The sequence below is a fragment of the Pogoniulus pusillus genome, chromosome 25, assembly GCF_015220805.1.
Source record: "Pogoniulus pusillus isolate bPogPus1 chromosome 25, bPogPus1.pri, whole genome shotgun sequence".
In the NCBI taxonomy this organism is placed as follows: domain Eukaryota; kingdom Metazoa; phylum Chordata; class Aves; order Piciformes; family Lybiidae; genus Pogoniulus; species Pogoniulus pusillus.
This window is the reverse complement of record NC_087288.1, coordinates 15,086,446-15,105,284: the sequence shown is the minus strand read 5'-3', so window position 1 is coordinate 15,105,284 and position 18,839 is coordinate 15,086,446. Positions and strand designations below refer to the sequence as shown.

Here is an 18,839-nt window from a genome sequence, read left to right as displayed (position 1 = left end):
GTTCAGAAAGCTCTTTTTCATTCTTCATTACAGAGAACAAAACAAACAAACCAATCCTAACAAGCAGAGATTTCACATTGCCAATTGCTTCCTGAGTCATACAGATCTAACTGTAAAATACCTTAGCTTGTTACAATGATTATGGGCTTAGAAAACAACAAACCAGGTCACTTTTTTAGTCATTACTGTATAACTTTAAAACATGATCAAAATTGTTTTCCACGCTAGGAATCACAGCTGTAGGAAATGATTTATTTTGTTATTAATCACATTTAGTGCAGTAATTCTGCTTTGAGTATAGATCCTCTGCTCCTTGCAGAAACAGATCTTGAACTACTCTTTCACGGATTCGAGTGTCAGAGAGTAGAAACTGCTCCATTACAGCACAGAACCAGAAGAAGAGAAGCTGTGCACCAGACTTTGATGAGATAAGGACTCAGACTGGGGTTCTGGGGTGTTTATTTTAAGCAATACTTCTTCACTAGTTTCTCTCTAGCAGTTGCTCTTCATCTTAACAATATTTCTTCGAATTTGTCAGTACAAAGTAGCAAGAAATGAATGCTACTGCATACAGCACCTGTGCCAGCAGAGCAAGGAAACACCAATGCTCTTCTGCTGCACAAGGCTACACCAGCACAGTGATAAATTGTCTTTGTCCCTTCTGACATCATCAAAACACACTACATACTCTTACCTCACTTTCTTCCCATCCTCCAAGCATGTTGCATTCTCAATTTCTCCTTTATTTAAACATTTCAAGCTAAGAGTTACTTTAATCAGTTTGTTATCAGGAATTTTCCCCTAAGGCTCTATTTCATTTACTTTCCACTCTTCTTAGGGACTTTCTGTGATTTACCTTCTATTAATGGTAACAGCAAACCATTGTTCTACACATCATCTGCAAAGAAGCTAACTTAGTTTTTACCTTCCTTTTACATCCATGAATGGAAATATTGTATATATTCAACAGCATTCACATGAGTATCAGCAAAGAGCACAAATGCCAGCAGAACAGTGAATTCCCTTCACTACAGAACTCCCTGAACACTGCTCCTGTGTCAAGTGCTCAAACATGGATTTTGTTTCAAGTAGGTTTCCTCTCAGCAGTGGTTGTCCTCTTTTAACCTACTCATGAAACTTCACTTACACTCTCCCCAGGCACTAGCAGAACTGCAATGACTGGTTTCCACCTCTGATGGGCTTTTTATTCCATTACTCAGTAATGAAGTATCTCTACAAGAACACAGGCAACTTTCCTTCCCTGGCTCAGCAACCTCCTCTTGTTAGGAACATGAATCAGTTTGCTATCCAACCTTCTCACCCTCCAGAACACTTTCTGAAATGTGTATTTAAGTGGTACAAGTTTTACCACTTCCTTGTAAAAATAAGTATACAATAGTTTCTAATGTATCAACCTGCAGTAAAACCAGAACTGGTTATGGTTTTTTTGCCTGAGTTTTGGGTTGATTTGGGTTTTTTTCTTCACTGATGTGGGTAATAGCAGGGAACCCAACAGGTGTACCTAAGGAATCATAATTTTGAACACAAGAAGGAAAATAGAATTAATGAATAGACTTAAGCCAATTCTAACTGAGATGTTACTCTATCAAATCTATGGGTTGTTTTATTTACCTAGTGTGTTTTCTTGGTTGTTTTGGAGGATGACAGCACAGCCCTGCTGCAATGCCTACCTGTCTGTATAACTGCACAGCACAGAAGAAGAAAGAGAACAACCTGTTGTTTATGTTCAGGGTATTCATTCTTTTAAACTGAATCACAAAAAGAAACCAGAAATCACAGAATCACAGAATGAATCAGGCTGCAAAAGACCTCTAGGATCTAAGATGGAGAATGGTGAAGCATATCACAGTATCACCAAGGTTGGAAGAGACCTCACAGATCATCAAGTCCAACCCTTTACCACAGAGCTCAAGGCCAGACCATGGCACCAAGTGCCACGTCTAATCCTGCCTTGAACAGCTCCAGGGACAGCGACTCCACCACCTCCCCGGGCAGCCCATTCCAGTGTCCAATGACTCTCTCAGGGAAGAACTTTCTCCTCACCTCCAGCCTAAATTTCCCCTGGCACAGCTTGAGGCTGTGTCCTCTTGTTCTGGTGCTGGCCACCTGAGAGAAGAGAGCAACCACCTCCTGGCCACAGCCACCCCTCAGGTAGTTGTAGACAGCAATAAGGTCTCCCCTGAGCCTCCTCTTCTCCAGGCTAACCAATCCCAGCTGCCTCAGCCTCTCCTCGTAGGGCTGTGCTCAAGGCCTCTCCCCAGCCTCGTCACCCTTCTCTGGACATGCTCAAGCATCTCAATGTCCTTCCTAAACTGGTGGGCCCAGGACTGAACACAGTACTCAAGGGGTGGTCTAACCAGTGCAGAGTCCAGGGGCAGAATGACCTCCCTGCTCCTGCTGACCACACCATTCCTGATGCAGGCCAGGATGCCACTGGGGACAGACCTCCTTGGAAAGCTGTGAACCTTCCATTAACAGAGGTCTTTCAGAAGGCAACAGAAAGGCAATAGGAAGGATTTGCCTAAATAGAGCTGACACATGAAGAAGGATTAGAAAATATTTTTAAGCCTCACTCTTCTATGAATCATTCCTTTAGGCAAGAGTGTGAAGAAAGTACAGGTTAATGTGCACCCTGTGGCATGCCTACACACAATCCTCAAGCATTCTGGAAGCCCATCCATCCGCTTAATTTTGCACTGAACACAGGCATTGATTAAAGATGAGTAAGCATATGTTTGCAATATTTCTACTGAGGCTGAAAAGACCTGAAGTTGATTTACTTTGCAATTCTTTTCTTCCCATCTGATGATCATGTGCTGATAAGATTATGGTTGAATTGCTTTTTGGTTTAAGTGCTGTGAGCCTTATCTATTTCTCATACACTGTCATTTTGCTAAGCCTGTCATTTACCACACAAATGGAAACTGACAATGTGCCTCTTTTCAAAGACTCTAGATATATTAATAAGGACACCATCAAGACACCATGGCTTGGATGAGGGAACAGGGTGTACTGTCAGCAAGTTTGTTAACAACACAGACCTGGGAGAAGTGGCTGACATCCCGTCAAGCTGTGCTGCCATTCAGTAAAACCTGGACAGTCTGGAATGCTGGAATCCCAGAGTCTTGCATCTGGGAAAGCACAACAAACCCATGTATATGTTGAGGACTGATCTGCTGGATAGCAATGTAGGGGAAAGGGACCAGAGGTCCTGGTGAACAAAAGGATGACCATGAGCCAGCAATGTGTCCTTGTGGCCAAGAAGGTCAATGCCATTCTGGGGTGTAATTAGAAGTGTGGTTAGCACATTAGAGAATCTAGAATATTGTGTCTAATTCAGGGCCCCTCGGTTCAAGAAGCAAGGGAATTGTGTGAAAGAGTCCATCACAGAGCCACCAATATGATTCAGGGAGTGGAACATCTCTCTTATGAAGAAAGGCTGAGGGAGCTGGGTCTCTTTAGCTCAGAGAAGAGGAGACTGATCTCAGTGGTGTTTACAAATACATAAAGGATAAGTGTCAGGACGATGGAGCCAGGCTCTTCTAAACAAGCTCCAATGACAGCACAAGGCTCAACAGGTGGACTAGATGATCTTTTAAGGTTGCTGCCAACCCCTAACATTCTCTGATTCTGTGAACAGCTGGAAAATAAAGTAACAAGTGATGTATCCTCCTCCTAAATGACTGATGAAGGCAACAGAAACATTTGTTAATGTTCCTTACCATGAGGGTGGTGGAACACTGGAATGGGTTTCCCAGGGAGGTGGTTGAGGAGGCTACTCAAGGTTCTGGGAAACCTGATCTAGCTGAGGATGTCCTGCTTACTGCAGAGGGGTAAGCAGGAGACTACATGACCTTTGGAAGACTAGATGACCTTGGGAGGTCCCTTTCAATCCAAACTATTCTACGTATGTCTTGCTTAGGAATTAAGAAGTAAAAGGAATAATAGAGATCTAAAATAAAACCAAATAGCCAGTTTAGATGTAAATAAACAGGCCCTTCCCCAGCTTTGTTGACCTTCTCTGCACTCACTCCAGCACCTCCACATCCCTCTTGTAATGAGGTGCCCAAAACTGAACAGAATACTCAAGGTGAGGCCTCACCAGAACCGAGTACAAGAGGACAATCACCTCCCTGCTCCTGCTGGACACAGCATTTCTGATACAAGCCAGGATGCCATTGGCTATCTTTGCCACTTGGGCACACTGCTTGCTCTTACTGAGTTGTCTACTACAACCCCCAGATCCTTCTCTATGTCTTCATCAAGGTAATCAATAAAAATGTCAAAGAGAAGTGGTCCCAACACTGAGCACTGGGGGCACTACTTGTGACCAGCTGCCAAGTGGATTGAACTTCATTGACCACCACTCCTTGGGTCCTTTCGCCCAGCCAGGGCTTTATCAAGCAGAGTTGTGCTCGTCCAAGCCATGAGCAGTCAGCTTGGCCCTGAGAATCCTGAGGGGAACAGTGTCAAAGGCTTTTTAGAAGTCCAAGTAGGCAATACCCAGAGTCTTTCTCTCATTCGGTAGCCAGGTCATCTTGTTTTAGAAAGAGATCAGGTTTGACAGGCAGGACCTGCCCTTCCTGAACCCATGCTGACCGGGTCTGATCCCCGGTTGTTCTCTGCATGGCATGTAATAGCCCTTGAGATGCCCTGCTCCATCACATTCCCTGGTATTGAGGTCAGACTGACAGGTCTATAGTTTCCCAGATCCTCCTTTTTTCCTTTCTTGTAGGTAGGTGTCACATTTGCTACCCTCCAGTCCACTGGCACCTCCCCAGTTACCAGGACTGCAGGTACTTAATGGAGAATGGCTTGGTGAGCACATCTGCAGCTGCTGCAGCACCCTTGGGTGTAGTCCATCTGGCCCTGCAGACTTGTGCAGGTCTAATTAGCTTAGCAGATCACTGATTGATGCCTCATTTATTGTGATGACCTCATTCTGGTTCTCCCCCCTGACTCCATGAGGCTGGGTGTCCAGAGAACTGCTGGATTCAGTGTGAAAGGCTGAGGGAAAGTAGACATTAAGCACCTCAACCTTCTCCTCATCCTCAGTCATTATGTTTCCCTCTGCATCCATCCTTCTGCGATATTGGAGCCAAAATATTTCCTCCCCATCTCATCCTCACACACACTGAGAGAGATGAAAATGTTAATATTTACAAGAAGCATGGAGCTTTTATGTGACTTCCACCATGGTTCAGTAGCTATGTAAGAAGTTCAGCATGTAAAAAGCCTAGCAATAAACAAAAAAGTGGTTGTGTGTCTTGTGTTATTGTTACAGTACAAGGGGTCAGGAATCATGCATGTGTTCTCTGGCAGGCAGTCAAATCTACAGGACTGCTATGGAAAGCTTATTTTCACTGGCTGCATACACAAATGACTACAGGTGGCAGAGACAAACATGCTTGGATCAGCATTTCTACACTACACGAAAAGTGACCTGTAAAAGGAGGCAAATAACACTAAATTAAGAACAAAAAGAAGAGAACTAACAGATTGCATTTCACTGAAGTGAAATGACTGAAGTGAGCATTATCAGAACACTCTAAATCTCAGGCTGCACTTTCTTTCAAGAGTCTCTAACATATTCTTGGACAAGACTGTTGAAATTTTTGACTATTTCCACCTAAGTAGAGTTATTTTACCTGCTTCCATACTCTATAAACTATGCACTACAAACACTCCTACAAAACAAGCAAACAAAACAAAGCAAAACAATCAATACTTGAAAAAAATAGCTCAGTTTTCAATCAAAATAGAAATGATTCTTCCACATTTCAAAAGGTGGTTACTTGTTTAAGCAATTTAGCCATGAACCCAGGCATTTATGAAGAAAGGATACTACCAAAGCTCTAAGTCTGAAGAGTTTAACTGATTTTATCATCCTCTTTTATCTCCAAAGGCATTATAAACCTTCTTACAGGATTACTTGCAAGAAGTGCTTTAGCCAGGCAAACTAGCAATTCAACAAGACAGTTTGCTAAAAAGTGACTTTCATTATCAAATTCTAGAGAGGACAGAATTTTCCAAAAGTAATTATATATTAGTCAGTCTCTCTTCCCTCCTCCTCCAAGGTCAGGGAGATATGGAAAAAGAGTGGCATCAGAAAACCTGAACTCCATCCTCATCTTGTGATTTTAGTGCTAACTCTGCCACCAAAACAAACAGCACAGGTTATAATTTCTTTCAGAACAAATGATCTTACTGTACCCACCATCTCGAGCCTTGTGGAAAGTTTGAATGGTTCTAGGAGGAGAATCATCCCCCAGAACACCAGGTGTTGGGCTTCTTATTTTCCACTGCTTGAGAGTCAGCTCCTGCTTCTCCCCTCCTCCCACTCACTCTCCTTTGCACAGTGCTCCCTCAGATCTTGCCTTAAGCCCACACCTCTGAGCTGTCAGCAGCTACCCACCTTCCTGCTTGCCTAACACCTCACTCACCCTCATCTAACAATATCTGACACTCATCCTCAGTCTCTAATTTCTAGTCTGTTATTCCATATAAAACTATAACCTTCAATCTTGTTACCCTCCTCATACTCATTTTGTTTTCTTTCCACTCATTAAAACTCCCACTCACTACAAAACAGACAGTCCTACAACCCAGTTCTCTTTAACTCTTTATCATCCATCTCATTCCCTGTAACTACCTCTTCATGCATCTGTTCTGCTCTCTTGGCTTCTGTGACCTATCTGAAAAGGCTTCAGATGCCCTAGTCCTCCAGCATCCTCTCTCAACTATTCTGTCTCTACTTTACATAATAAAATATGTACCAGTATTCCCATTATGGATCTCCAGCACAATTCGACATCATCAAAGGTACTGAGAAAATAGAGCAAAATTTCCCCTCATTTCCTCTGCTACAGTTGTTTTATTCTTCACCTCAAGAAGGTTGCTGCTCCAACTCCATAGCACTAACAATCACAAATCCACTGTCTGCTCATCATTACCTCAAGCCTCCCCTTCTTGTACCGGATGGATATTCCTGACCTTTTCAAAGAGAAATCAGAAGAGATCTCACAGGACTCAGGTGTCTGACATTCTAAGTGACCATTAACTCCTGTACATCAATCTTTCCCAAACTCAGGAAAAACTTCAGGCCACTCATTTCAGCTTTTCCAGTGAATGTTACAGCTTACTGCAGACATACTGACTATATCTTCATTACCAAACCTTGGCCTCATATTCTTTTTTGACCAAAAATGTTATAAAGCTGCCAGGTGCCTTTATAGAATTCCTAACTTCCTGTAATAACCTATTCCAGAAGCTGGGCAATTATTTCCACAAAGTCCCATCTAAACCAACTAAGAATGTCACATTAAGATGACTGAAACTAACAATAAACCCAGCCTTTATGCACAGAAACCTTACAGGACCTTTAAGCCTCATTCTCCACTGCCATCACATACTGGTTAATCATCAAAACCAGCACAGAGAAGGCACACAGTTCTCATGGAAAAACATTTAATCTTGTACAGCCACCATTCATTTTCCATTTGAAAATTTCTTACACATCCACATGAGTTTCCTTTTTCACTAGGGATACAAGGAGACCTTGTAGTGGCCTTCCAGTATCTGAAGGGGACCTACAGGAAGGCTGGGGAGGGACTATTGGCAAGGTCTGGTAATGACAGGACAAGAGGTAATGGGTTCAAACTGGCAGAGGGGAGATTCAAAGTAGATGTTAGGAAAGGGTTCTTTGGAGTGAGGGTGGTGAGACACTGGCACAGGTTGCCCAGGGAGGTTGTGGCTGCTCCCTCCCTAGAGGTGTTCAAGGCCAGGTTGGATGAGGCCTTGAGCAACTTGTTCTAGTGGGAGGTGTCCCTGCCTATGGATGATCTCTGAGGTCCCTTCCAACCTAAACCAGTCTATGATTCTATGCTAATGCAGGGTTGCCTCACTTTGCTTGTTCCGTGAACATTCAAGTGTGAAGATGCATGCATGTAGTCTCTGTCAGAGAGGCAAGAAAATCATGCCTTACTCAAGGAGCCTGAAATCAATGCTTTCAAGACAAAGTAAATGTAACTGCTCTGAGGCACAGATGAGGAATACAAACACACTGAGGTGGGGACTTCCAAAAAATCTATAGGCTGAAACAATCAGCACGTACCAACTTCCTAACTCTGAACATGACGTGTTAAACAACTTCCATAACACACAATTTCACTAGTTCTAACTTTGAAGGCTACAGAGAAAGGCAAACAGCATAGTAACAAGTTGGATCTGTACACAGAACATCTCCCAGCTCACTCTACAGAAAAGCACCTGCACTTCTTCAGCTGTTTCCAAGCCAACAGGTATAATACAGGAAATACAGAACAAAAAGACTGTGCTTACAACCACCCAAAAATTCATTCTGCAGCCTGGGCAATGAGCCAGAAAGGGAAAGCAAACAGAGGCCTTCAAAGAGCAGCATGGAGATGGATCAAGAAAACATGGAGGCTGAATGGCAGTGGTTCCACCATGCAGGATTTTGATGGCATGACTCTGGTGGCCATAAATTATAAGTTCCCACATGAAGAGATTTTTCCCCAACCTGAAATAGTTTTTGGTCTAGGGATGGGACAGGGAGCGAAGGACTCGTGAATTCTCATTCCCCTTCTAACACAGGCTACCCCATTGCCCTCAATTCCTGTGACCCAATATCCCACTGATTTACAGTAGCACTGTGAAAGTTCATGGGAATTAAGAAGGACAAGAAGATTGACAGACATGAATTATGACAACTTCACTCGTTATCAAATGTTAGTCCTTAGTAATGTGTAACACTACTTGTTCCCCATGAATTAACAAATTATTAAAACAGTAATGGAAAGATCTTGAAAGTTCTTGAAAACTGCTTGCTAAAGAGGTGGCTCAGCAGTTTCAAGGCATGCAGCTGAGCTCATGAGCTTTCCAGGATGATCTCTTACAAATTAAACCCCATAAAAGCAAAAAATAAGTCTCTCTTACCTATTAGTATCCGATTCTTCGCAATGCCGCTTTTAATCTCATCATTGATCAAGGCTGTAAGTCCCTGGCACATGGAATCAATACTTTCAATGTGTTCTGGAACATCATTGGAGATCTTGTATCTGTCAAACCATACAGTGGAAAGGGCTCCTCTCATAGGTGTATATGGCCTGGAGTGGTGGAAGGAAAGAAAATGAGTGATGACCCAAGCAGAAGTGTCAAAGTCTTCAGCATACACGATGAATAAAACCGATTCAGCATCTCCCCAGCAAAGGAGAATAGGAACCTCTTTAGGCTCTAACTCCAGTCACACTGCATTTCCCTGCATTCCAAACACACTGCATTCCAAAAACACTACATTTTCCTTCATTCATAGAATCAGCAAGGTTGGAAGAGACCTCCAAGATCATCCAGTCCAACCTAGCACCCAGCCCTAGCCAGTCAACCAGACCATGGCACTAAGTGCCCCAGCCAGGCTTTTCCTAAACACCTTCAGGGATGGTGACTCCACCACCTCCCTGAGCAGCCCATTCCAATGCCAATCACTCTCTCTGCCAACAACTTCCTCCTAACATCCAGCCTCAACCTCCCCTGGCACAACTTGAGACTGTGTCCCCTTGTTCTGTTGCTGGTTGCCTGGCAGAAGAGACCAACCCCAGCTGGCTACAGCCTCCCTTCAGGTAGTTGTAGACAGCAATGAGGTCAGCCCTGAGCCTCCTCTTCTCCAAGATAAACACCCCCAGCTCCCTCAGCCTCTCCTCATAGGGTTTGTGTTCCAGGCCCCTCACCAGCTTCGTTGCCCTTCTCTGGACACATTCCAGCACCTCAACATCTCTCTTGAATTGAGGAGCCCAGAACTGGACACAGCACTCAAGGTGTGGCCTGACCAGTGTTGAGTACGGGGGAAGAATAACCTCCCTCGTCCTACTGGCCACACTGTTCCTGATCCAGGCCAGGATGCCATTGGCTCTCTTGGCCACCTGGGCACACTGCTGGCTCATGTTCAGCTACCATCTACCAGCACCCTCAGATTCCTTTCTTCCTGGCTGCTCTCCAGCCACTCTGTCCCCAGCATGTAGCACTGATTGGGGAAATTTGAGACTAAGGACAGCACTTGGAAGCTAGGTTAAAATGCAAGTTTCAGTCAGCTTAATGTCAAAGTTGATTAAGTTACCTAAACATTTTAAATCAACTCTGTCAAGAGGTTCTTAATCCTAAACAAAGTCTGAAATCCACCTTGGAATAGTACAAACAGAAGTAACTGTTAAACAAGAAAGCTTATTGTATGAGAGCTAATTTTATGGGAGTCAGTTGTCTTATTTCTATCAAAATTGAGAGAAGATAACTAAAAAACCTCTAGGTATTCAGAAAAACTTCTTCCTTCTGACAGTTTTTAATAAACACAGCCATCCTCACCTTAATGGAGCAGGTATCTCATCAAAATAAATGAAAAAAATGCCATGCACTTGCCAGATTGCAAGACATGATACTCCCTCTCTACCATAATACTGTGTTGTCAGGTTTTTACTTCAAGTGCTTTAACATGCTGCCCAAACCTCAGATAACCAAGGAAGTTCCAATTCAAAGCAGCCTTTTCTTTGCTTTTAAAGAAAAAAGATGAATAGAAGTCTGAAATCCCAAGAAAGGTGATCTAATTACCTTGCAATGGCTCTACCATTTAATACCAAAGGTACTGTTACGAGATCAATGCTTCATCTCAAACTCAAGTCTCCCTAAAATCCTTAATTGCAGTATTTAATCAGGGAGCCCATTTTTCATTTTTACTTAAGCTCAGATCAGCTTACAATCATTGCATACAGACAGCCTTTGATAAATTTGGCTGGATGTGAACCCACTGAAAATACTAAAACTGACTTCTGTGCTCTTTCTGGGCTTTTTTTTTTTTCAGTACTACGATTAAATAAAACCACAACTAACCTAAAAATTCCACTGGTTCAATTATTCTTAATGAATTAACAAATTCTGCCTTTATTAATACCAGAGAAGTTTCAGAGATGTAAATATCTATTTCTAATCCAGAAATACTACCACTAGTATAGGCATATAAGAGGTAGTGTAATATTTCCATTACTCAGAAGCAAAAAAGTGAAAGAACACAGATTTTTCTTTTGCCCAGTGCCATGAACATGAAATAAAAGTCCAAGACTTAAAAGCTAGGGAGCCAAATATGAAGAAATAGGTAGCAAAAGGCAACAGATGTGTAACGACAGATGAAATGGTGTAGTTTTTCTGAGCCACAGATTCAGGAACAAGCACCCAAAATCTTCTGCTATTAAAAATGGTATATAAGCATACAGTTTAGCACAGCGTGTGCTGGGTGCTAGGTTGGACTGGATGATCTTGGAAGTCTCTTCCAACCTGGCTGATTCTATGATTCTATGATTCAATAGCTTGAAGTCCATAAGGAGAACAGTGACGAGTGGTGTCCCCTGGGGTCCATACTGGGACCTTTGCTGTTTAATGTTTTTATCAGCAATACAGACAGCAGGATTGAGTGCACTATCAATAAGCTTGCAGATGACACCAACCTGAATGGTGCTATCGATATGCCAGAGGGATGGAATGTCATCCAGAGGGACCTGGACAAGCTGAAGAGATGAGCCCAGGTGAACCTCATGAGGCTCAACAAGGTTCTGCATCTGGGCAGGAACAATCCTCACTATCAATGCAGACTTGGGGAGGAGATGATAGAAAGTAGCCCTGTGGAAAAAGACTTGGGTGATGATGGACAAAAGAAGTTGGAGACTCAAGCAGACAGTGTGAGCTTGCAGCCCAGAAGGCAAATCACATCCTGGGCTGAATCAAAAGATGTGCTGCCAGCAGATCAAGAGAGGTGATTCTGCCACTGCTCTGCTGTAGTGAGACTGCACCTGGAGTACCATGTCCAGGTCTGGAGACATCAGTATGGAAAGGACATGAACCTGATGCAGTGGGTCCAGAGGAGGGCCATAAAAATGACCACAGGGAGTTGGAACATCTCTGCTATGATGAGAGACTGAGGGAGCTGGAGGTGTTCTGTTTGGAGAAGAGGTGGCTCCGGGGAGACCCAAGAGCAACCTGCCAGTAACACTGGAACAGATTGACTAGGTAGGTGGCTGGGGTCCCATTCTTGGAGATATTCAAGGTGAAGCTCAACAGGGCTCTGGGCACCCTGATCTATTTGAGGATTCTCTTGCTGATTACAGGAGGGGTTGGACTCCTCACTCGAGGTGAGGAGAAAGTTCTTCACTGAGAGAGTCATTGGACACTGGAATGGGCTGCCCGGGGAGGTGGTGGAGTCGCCGTCCCTGGAGCTATTCAAGGCAAGGATTGGACGTGGCACTTGGTGCCATGGTCTAGCCTTGAGCTCTGTGGTAAAGGGTTGGACTTGATGATCTGTGAGGTCTCTTCCAACCCTGATGATACTGTGTGATACTGTGACTAGATGACCTTTGGAGGTCCCTTCCAACCCAGACCACTCTATGATTCTATGAAAACACTTAGCAGCCAGAGTGCTTAATTTTTAAGTAAAATCAGAGTATCTTATACTTGTGTGACAACAGATAGGTAAGGTTTCAGTGTTATTACAGCAGATTGACCCAGGAATTGCATGGAACAAAGATATATGTTTGTATTACATTGCAGAAATGTACACTTACATTATAGAAATATTAAAACAGGTTTCCCCACAACTGACTCATACAATTTCTGAACAGGACAAACTCCACGATGAGATTTTGTGACTTGATTAGGTGTCAAAACTCAGAACTTTTATGTGCTGCCTTTGCCAATTCCTCAATAAGATAAATGAAAGACTACCCTATGCTCACAGGAAAAGACTCCCAAGGAAATGGAGAAGATACTTTCAGCTGTCTCAAAAACGTTCTTGCAACAGCTCTTGATTTCTCAGAAATGCATTAAAAATAACCTTTACATAAAGCTCAGAAGTAAGATTCTTTAATGGTTCACCCAACTGGCACATCTGTTTTAGTCATTCACCTTGTTCCTTAAATAAATCCCTTTATTAGCTGGCACACTACAGCTCAGACATTACCACGGTAAACAAATATGTTTGGCACGGAACCATCTGTACAGGTCCAAGAATACAGCACAAAATTTTTTCATACAATTAAACCACAAAAGAAGAAGAATTAAAAAAAATCCTGTGTTACAGTGACATGAGAGGCTAGTCTGAAATACACAAAAGCAAAGACATATGGAGTGAAAACTCCATCCATTAAGATTGGCATGGTCATTTAAGGACAGTGTAGACTAAATGATTAACACCAAGTCTGGATTTTTTGCTTTCACAAGTTTAATTAAAACTTAAAGGTAGTCCCTCTCTCTGGCTACAGCCAAATTCCACATTTTTACCAATTGTTAAGGCACATTTGAAAGAGAATTTCCTACCAATTCAACTAACTTTTAAAAATGAAGAAAAAAAAGGGATGTAATGGATTTGGGTTGGACACAAGAAGGAAGTTCTTCACAATAAGAGTGGTAAAATGCTGAAATAGGTTGCCTAGAGATGTGCTGGAGGCCCCACACCGGGAAACATTCAAGGTCAAATTTGATGCAGCCTTGAGCAAACAGATCTAATTGGAGATGTGCCTGCTCACTGCAGGGGGTGTGGGCAAGACGACCTTTTGATGGCCTCTTCCAACTCAATGTAATCTCTGATTCTGAGATCACAGTATCACAGTATCACCAAGGTTGGAAGAGACCTCACAGATCATCAAGTCCAACCCTTTACCACAGAGCTCAAGGCTAGACCATGGCACCAAGTGCCACGTCCAATTTTGCCTTGAACAGACCCAGGGACAGCGACTCCACCACCTCCCTGGGCAGCCCATTCCAGTATCCAATCACTCTCTCTGTGAAGAACTTTCTCCTCACCTTGAGCCTAAAGCATTTATGAAATTGAAGGTACCCTGAGAAACAGAATCCTTGAAGTGCTTCCCAACATCCTCAGATCATGCTATAACATATTTTCTGATTAATTACTCTTGTAATAGTGTGCATTAGTCTACAATTTTCTCATGCATACACTCCTTGCATGAGACAGCAGTTTCAAGAACACTCTCTACACACCTAATATTTGCATGTCTTAAAAGGAAAAATAATTACTGTATTATTTATTTATCTCCTATTTAATCTTTTAAATGTCTTCAGAGAGAAGTCATTTGCATTGATTTCACTGCAAAGTTTCAAAGCAATGTAGATCATTCAAATTTTCACAAACTCCAGATAGGTTAGCTTCTCCTAATTTGAGTTATATCCTAATGAGGAAAACATAATGAAAGCAGGAAGCAATAACAGATTTTTTTCCACCTCGATGGAGCATGGATTATAGACACTAAAGCTTCTTAATCCCATTTAGAATTGTGTTAAGTAGTTTGGTATTACCTTAACAAAAGATGCTACAGAAGGGTCAAATTCAGATCATAGAATGGTTCAGGTTGGAAGGGACCTCAAGGATCATCCAGGTCTAACCCCCTGCCATAGAGAGGGACACCTCCCACTAGAACAGGCCTCACCCAACCTGGTCTTGAACGCCTCAAGAGACGGAACATCCACAACGTCCCTGGGCAACCTGTGCCAGTGTCTCACCACCCTCACTGCAAAGAACCCTTTCCTAAAATCTAGTTTCAGTCTCCCCTCTGCCAGTTTAAACCCATTACTCCTCATCCTGTCATTACAAGACCTTGTCAATAGTCCCTCCCCAGACTTTCTGTAGATCCCCTTCAGATGCTGGAAGGCCACTATAAGGTCTCCTTGAAGCCTTCTCTTCTGCAGGCTGAAGATTCCCAAATCTTGTAGCCTGTCCTCATAGCAGAGCTGCTGCAGCCCTCTGAGCATTTTCATGGCCCTCCTCTGGACTGTCTCCAACAGTTCCACGTCCTTGTGCTGGGGGCTCCAGAACTGCACACAGGACTCCAGGTGTGGTCTCAGAAGAGCAGAGCAAAGGGGCAGAATCCCCTCCCTTGCCCTGCTGCCCACACTGCTCTTGCTGCAGGCCAGCACACAGTTGCTGTCTGGGCTGCACTCACACTGCAGGCTCATGTTGAGCTTTCCATCACTCCAGACCCCCAGGTCCTTTCCCTCAGGGCTGCTCTCAGCCATTCACCACTCAGCCTGGATTTGTGCTTGGGATTGCACTGACCCAGCTGCAGGACCTTACACTTGGCCTTGTTGTATGTCAAGAGGTTGGCCTGGGCCCAACTCTCCACCCTGTCCAGGTCCCTCTGGATGGCATCCCTGCCCTCTAGCAAGTTGACTGTGCCACACAGCTTGGTGTCACCTGCAAACCTGTCAAATTCTGTCTCCACAACAATGCTGCTGGCACACCTGCATAAAACCACAGGTGTTATCATTTGTTATCCAATAAATCCCTGTTCCTGTGCAAGACTTTAAAAGACAAGTGAGCAAAGCAAGCTGCTTTAAGTAAGAGCAGCCAACACCACACTGATGCACAGTAAACCTCCTTCCCTCAAATGTTTCTTCTGATGTGATTTTATCACTGTCCTCACACTGTGTGCTATGATCACCCTGCTAACAGTGACATAAGCCCCAGAACACTAGCGCCAGCTTACAGCTTTCTTTTTTCAGTTCCAGACAGAACTTCCTCAGATGTCAGACAGAATTGTGAATTTATAGTCAACACAGACTTATGATTTAAATGAAGAAAGAGAAAGATCAACACTTGAATCCTCATTTTCACTTCATTGCCAAACCCACCTCCCCCTGGTTAGGAGGCCTGGAGTCACACAAGACATCAAAATGTCTTTTGGAAGACTGTGCAACACTTGGAGAAAAATCTAGAGAGCATGCTGCTAGACTGCTTAAGTTCTACTTTACTCTGATCTAGTGAGATCCCACCAAGAGTAGTACATCCAGCTCTGGAGCCCTCAGCACAAGAAAGACATGGACCTGTTGGATCAGGTCCAGAGGAGTGTCACAAAAATGACCATAGGAGCTGCAACATCTCTCATATGAAGAGATGTTGAGAGAGCTGGGGCCAGAAGGCTCATGGCAGACCTTACTGTGGCCTTAAGGTGCATCTGTAAGAAAGATGGGGACAGTCTTTTTTAGCATGGCCTATTTGCAACATGACCAGGGTAATGGTTTCAGACTAAAAGAGTGGGAGATTTAGATTAGATACAAGGATGACATTTTGAACCATGAGTGGTGAAACACAGAAGTGGTAGATACCCCATCCCCAGAAACCATTAAAGGTCACGTTCAACACAGCTCTGAGCAACCTGATCCTGTTAAAGATGTTCCTGCTCACTGCAGGGCAGCTGGACTACATGACCCTTAAAGTTTCCTTCCAAACCAAACTATGCTATGATTCTAGAAGCAAGTCTTGACTGTCTTAAAGCTGATGGAAGGTCTTTCCAATGAAATCCAAGTTACTTGCCAGTCCCTAATTCTCTCCTAGCATGACCTCACTGCTGGTATTAGCACACTGCAACAGAAAACCTAGTTCAGAATTCTGCTTTTTAATTCCCACTGTCTGCTTGAAGCAAGGAGGGAAGGTAGCGAATCCACCTACCCACATGAGAAGTGTAATTCAAAGCTCTAGTCCAAGGTATGTCTTACATCAAAACTGAGGTTCAATATATCTTAACAAGGAAGCTTTGCAGCACTAAGAGCAGAAGATGTGTCAGGAATTCAATAAGTTTAGAGTCTAAAGAAAACTTTAAGAAAAGAATGGCAAGATTATCTCCATGAGGAATAATTTCATCTGTTCCTCCGACAAGGTTGTGCCTGTTCACTCAACCACATGCAAATGCTTTTGGTGAGGTTGTTCTGGATGCATATTGCTGGGGAGCTAACTGAGCCAGTATGGAATGGTTACCTGAAGATGATGACAGCTTTTTTTTTTAGATCTTGAATTAAAAAGATTTGTCCTAAATAAAGGAAGCCACAAGAGAAACTGACAGAAAACTCAGCAGAATAAATTCTGAGTTTGTTTCTATTTCTTTGTTAATGCTTGGTTGGATTGATATTTTTTTTTTTTTGGGGGGGGGGGTGTGTGTGTAAATTGCAGAGATTTGAACTGCCATAACACTCTAGTGAGCAAGCTCAGGAAGTCTGGGAGAGAAGAACAGACAGTGAGATGGATTAGGAACTGGTTGCACAATAGAGTGTAAAGAGTGGTGATCGATGCTGCCAAGTCCAGCTGGAAACCTGTAACTACTGGAATCCCCCAGGGATCAGTGCTGAGTCCAGTTCTGTCCAACATCAGCAAATTTGCTGACAATATGAAGCTGGAAGGCTTGGCTGATACACCTGAAGGCTGTGTAGCCATTCAGTGAGGCTTGGACAGACTGGAAAGCTGGGCAAAGAGGAACCTAATGAAGTTCAACAAAGGTAAGTGCAGAGTCCTGCACCAGCACAGGCTAAGAGGCAACCTGCTAGGTAGCAGCCCTGTGGAAAAGGACCTGAGAGTCCTTGTGAACAACAAGTTGTCTATGGGACAGCAATGTGCCCTTGCAGCCAGGAAGGCAAATGGTATCCTGGGATGCATTTAGAAGAGTAATTGAGGGAGATACTCCTCCCCATCTACTCTGCCCTAGTGAGGCCCCACATAGAATACCTCACCCAGTTCTGGGCTCCTCAGTTCAAGAGGGGCAGGCATCTACTTGAGAGAGTCCAACAGAGGGCTACAAGGATGATTAAGGGACTGGAGCACTGCTTTATGAGAAAAGGCTGTGAAACCTGGGGCTTTTTAGTCTGGAGAGAAGATTAAGAGGGGATCTAATAAATGGATATAAATATCTGAGGGATGGGTGTCAAGAAGGAAGGGACAGCTTCTTCTCACTTGTGCCCTATGACAGAACAAGGGGTAATGGATGTAAACCACAGCACAGGAAGTTCTACCTCAACATGAGGAAGAGAAGAACTTCTTTACTGTAAGGGTCATAGTGCACTGGAATAGGCTCCCCTGGGAGATTGTGCAGGCTCCTCTGGAGACTTTCCAGCTCTGTGATGGAATGCATTCCTGTGCAGCCTGCACTAGATTATATAGTCCTGCTCTGGCAAGGACTTGAAGATCTCCAGAGGTGCCTTCCAACCCCTAACACCCTGTGATTCTTTAATCAGAGAAAAAAGTCATAAAATTACAGTTGACAAAACCATGTATGACCTTTTATACACACTTAGCAACCAGATAATAGTGGCTGCTTTAGGAATCCACTAAAAGAAGAGGCAAGAGACAAACCAGGGTCCAAATTTAATCAGTTCTCCATTATGTAGTTCGAAAGATGCTCTGGGATTCAGAGGGGTATCTTTCACAAGCTGGTGGCAAGTAACATTGAAGACAGATGAATAACACTAGCTAAGCACAGAATGACACATAGCTTAGAACCCCACAACTGCTTGCTGGGAGGGGGGCATATAAAATCCATTGTCTCAAATTCTTCTACATCGGAACATGGTTGAGAAAAGCAAAGCAAGAGGAAGGATGTCTTAAGAGAGCAATGTAGTTAAAGGGAATAGAAATCCAAAATTATTATTGTCATGTTCTACTTTGTTTTCCCCAAGCATGTCTAAAGCATCTCTGACAAGCATTTCTTGCATTCCACGTGGTAGTTAGCATATGATGTAAGCATCACATGTATGCATACACGTGTTTGCTTCATCCAATGGAAGAGGAGGAAAAAGAAGGAAACAGGAAGTTTATTCAAGCATGCTTCCATTATTATTATGCAGAATGTTACATATCTACTTATAGGAGATGAAAGAACCACCCCATGATATCAGTGAAAACCCTTCTCATTTGTCCCTCAAACTTCCACTTCTAAAAAGACTTCTTTGTGTTAAATTTATGAATGAGGTTAGGACTTACAAAAATGAAG

General features: G+C 43.3%; 1 protein-coding gene across 1 annotated transcript in view; it reads right to left on the bottom strand.

Annotated features, from left to right (window-relative positions):
• Positions 1-18,839, bottom strand: part of LYPLAL1 (lysophospholipase like 1) — a 41,008-nt gene that overhangs the window by 8,946 nt on the left and 13,223 nt on the right. Inside the window, exon 3 of the mRNA XM_064164532.1 lies at positions 8,977-9,146. Coding sequence (XP_064020602.1) covers positions 8,977-9,146 — 170 coding nt within the window. The remainder of the gene's footprint in view (positions 1-8,976; positions 9,147-18,839) is intronic.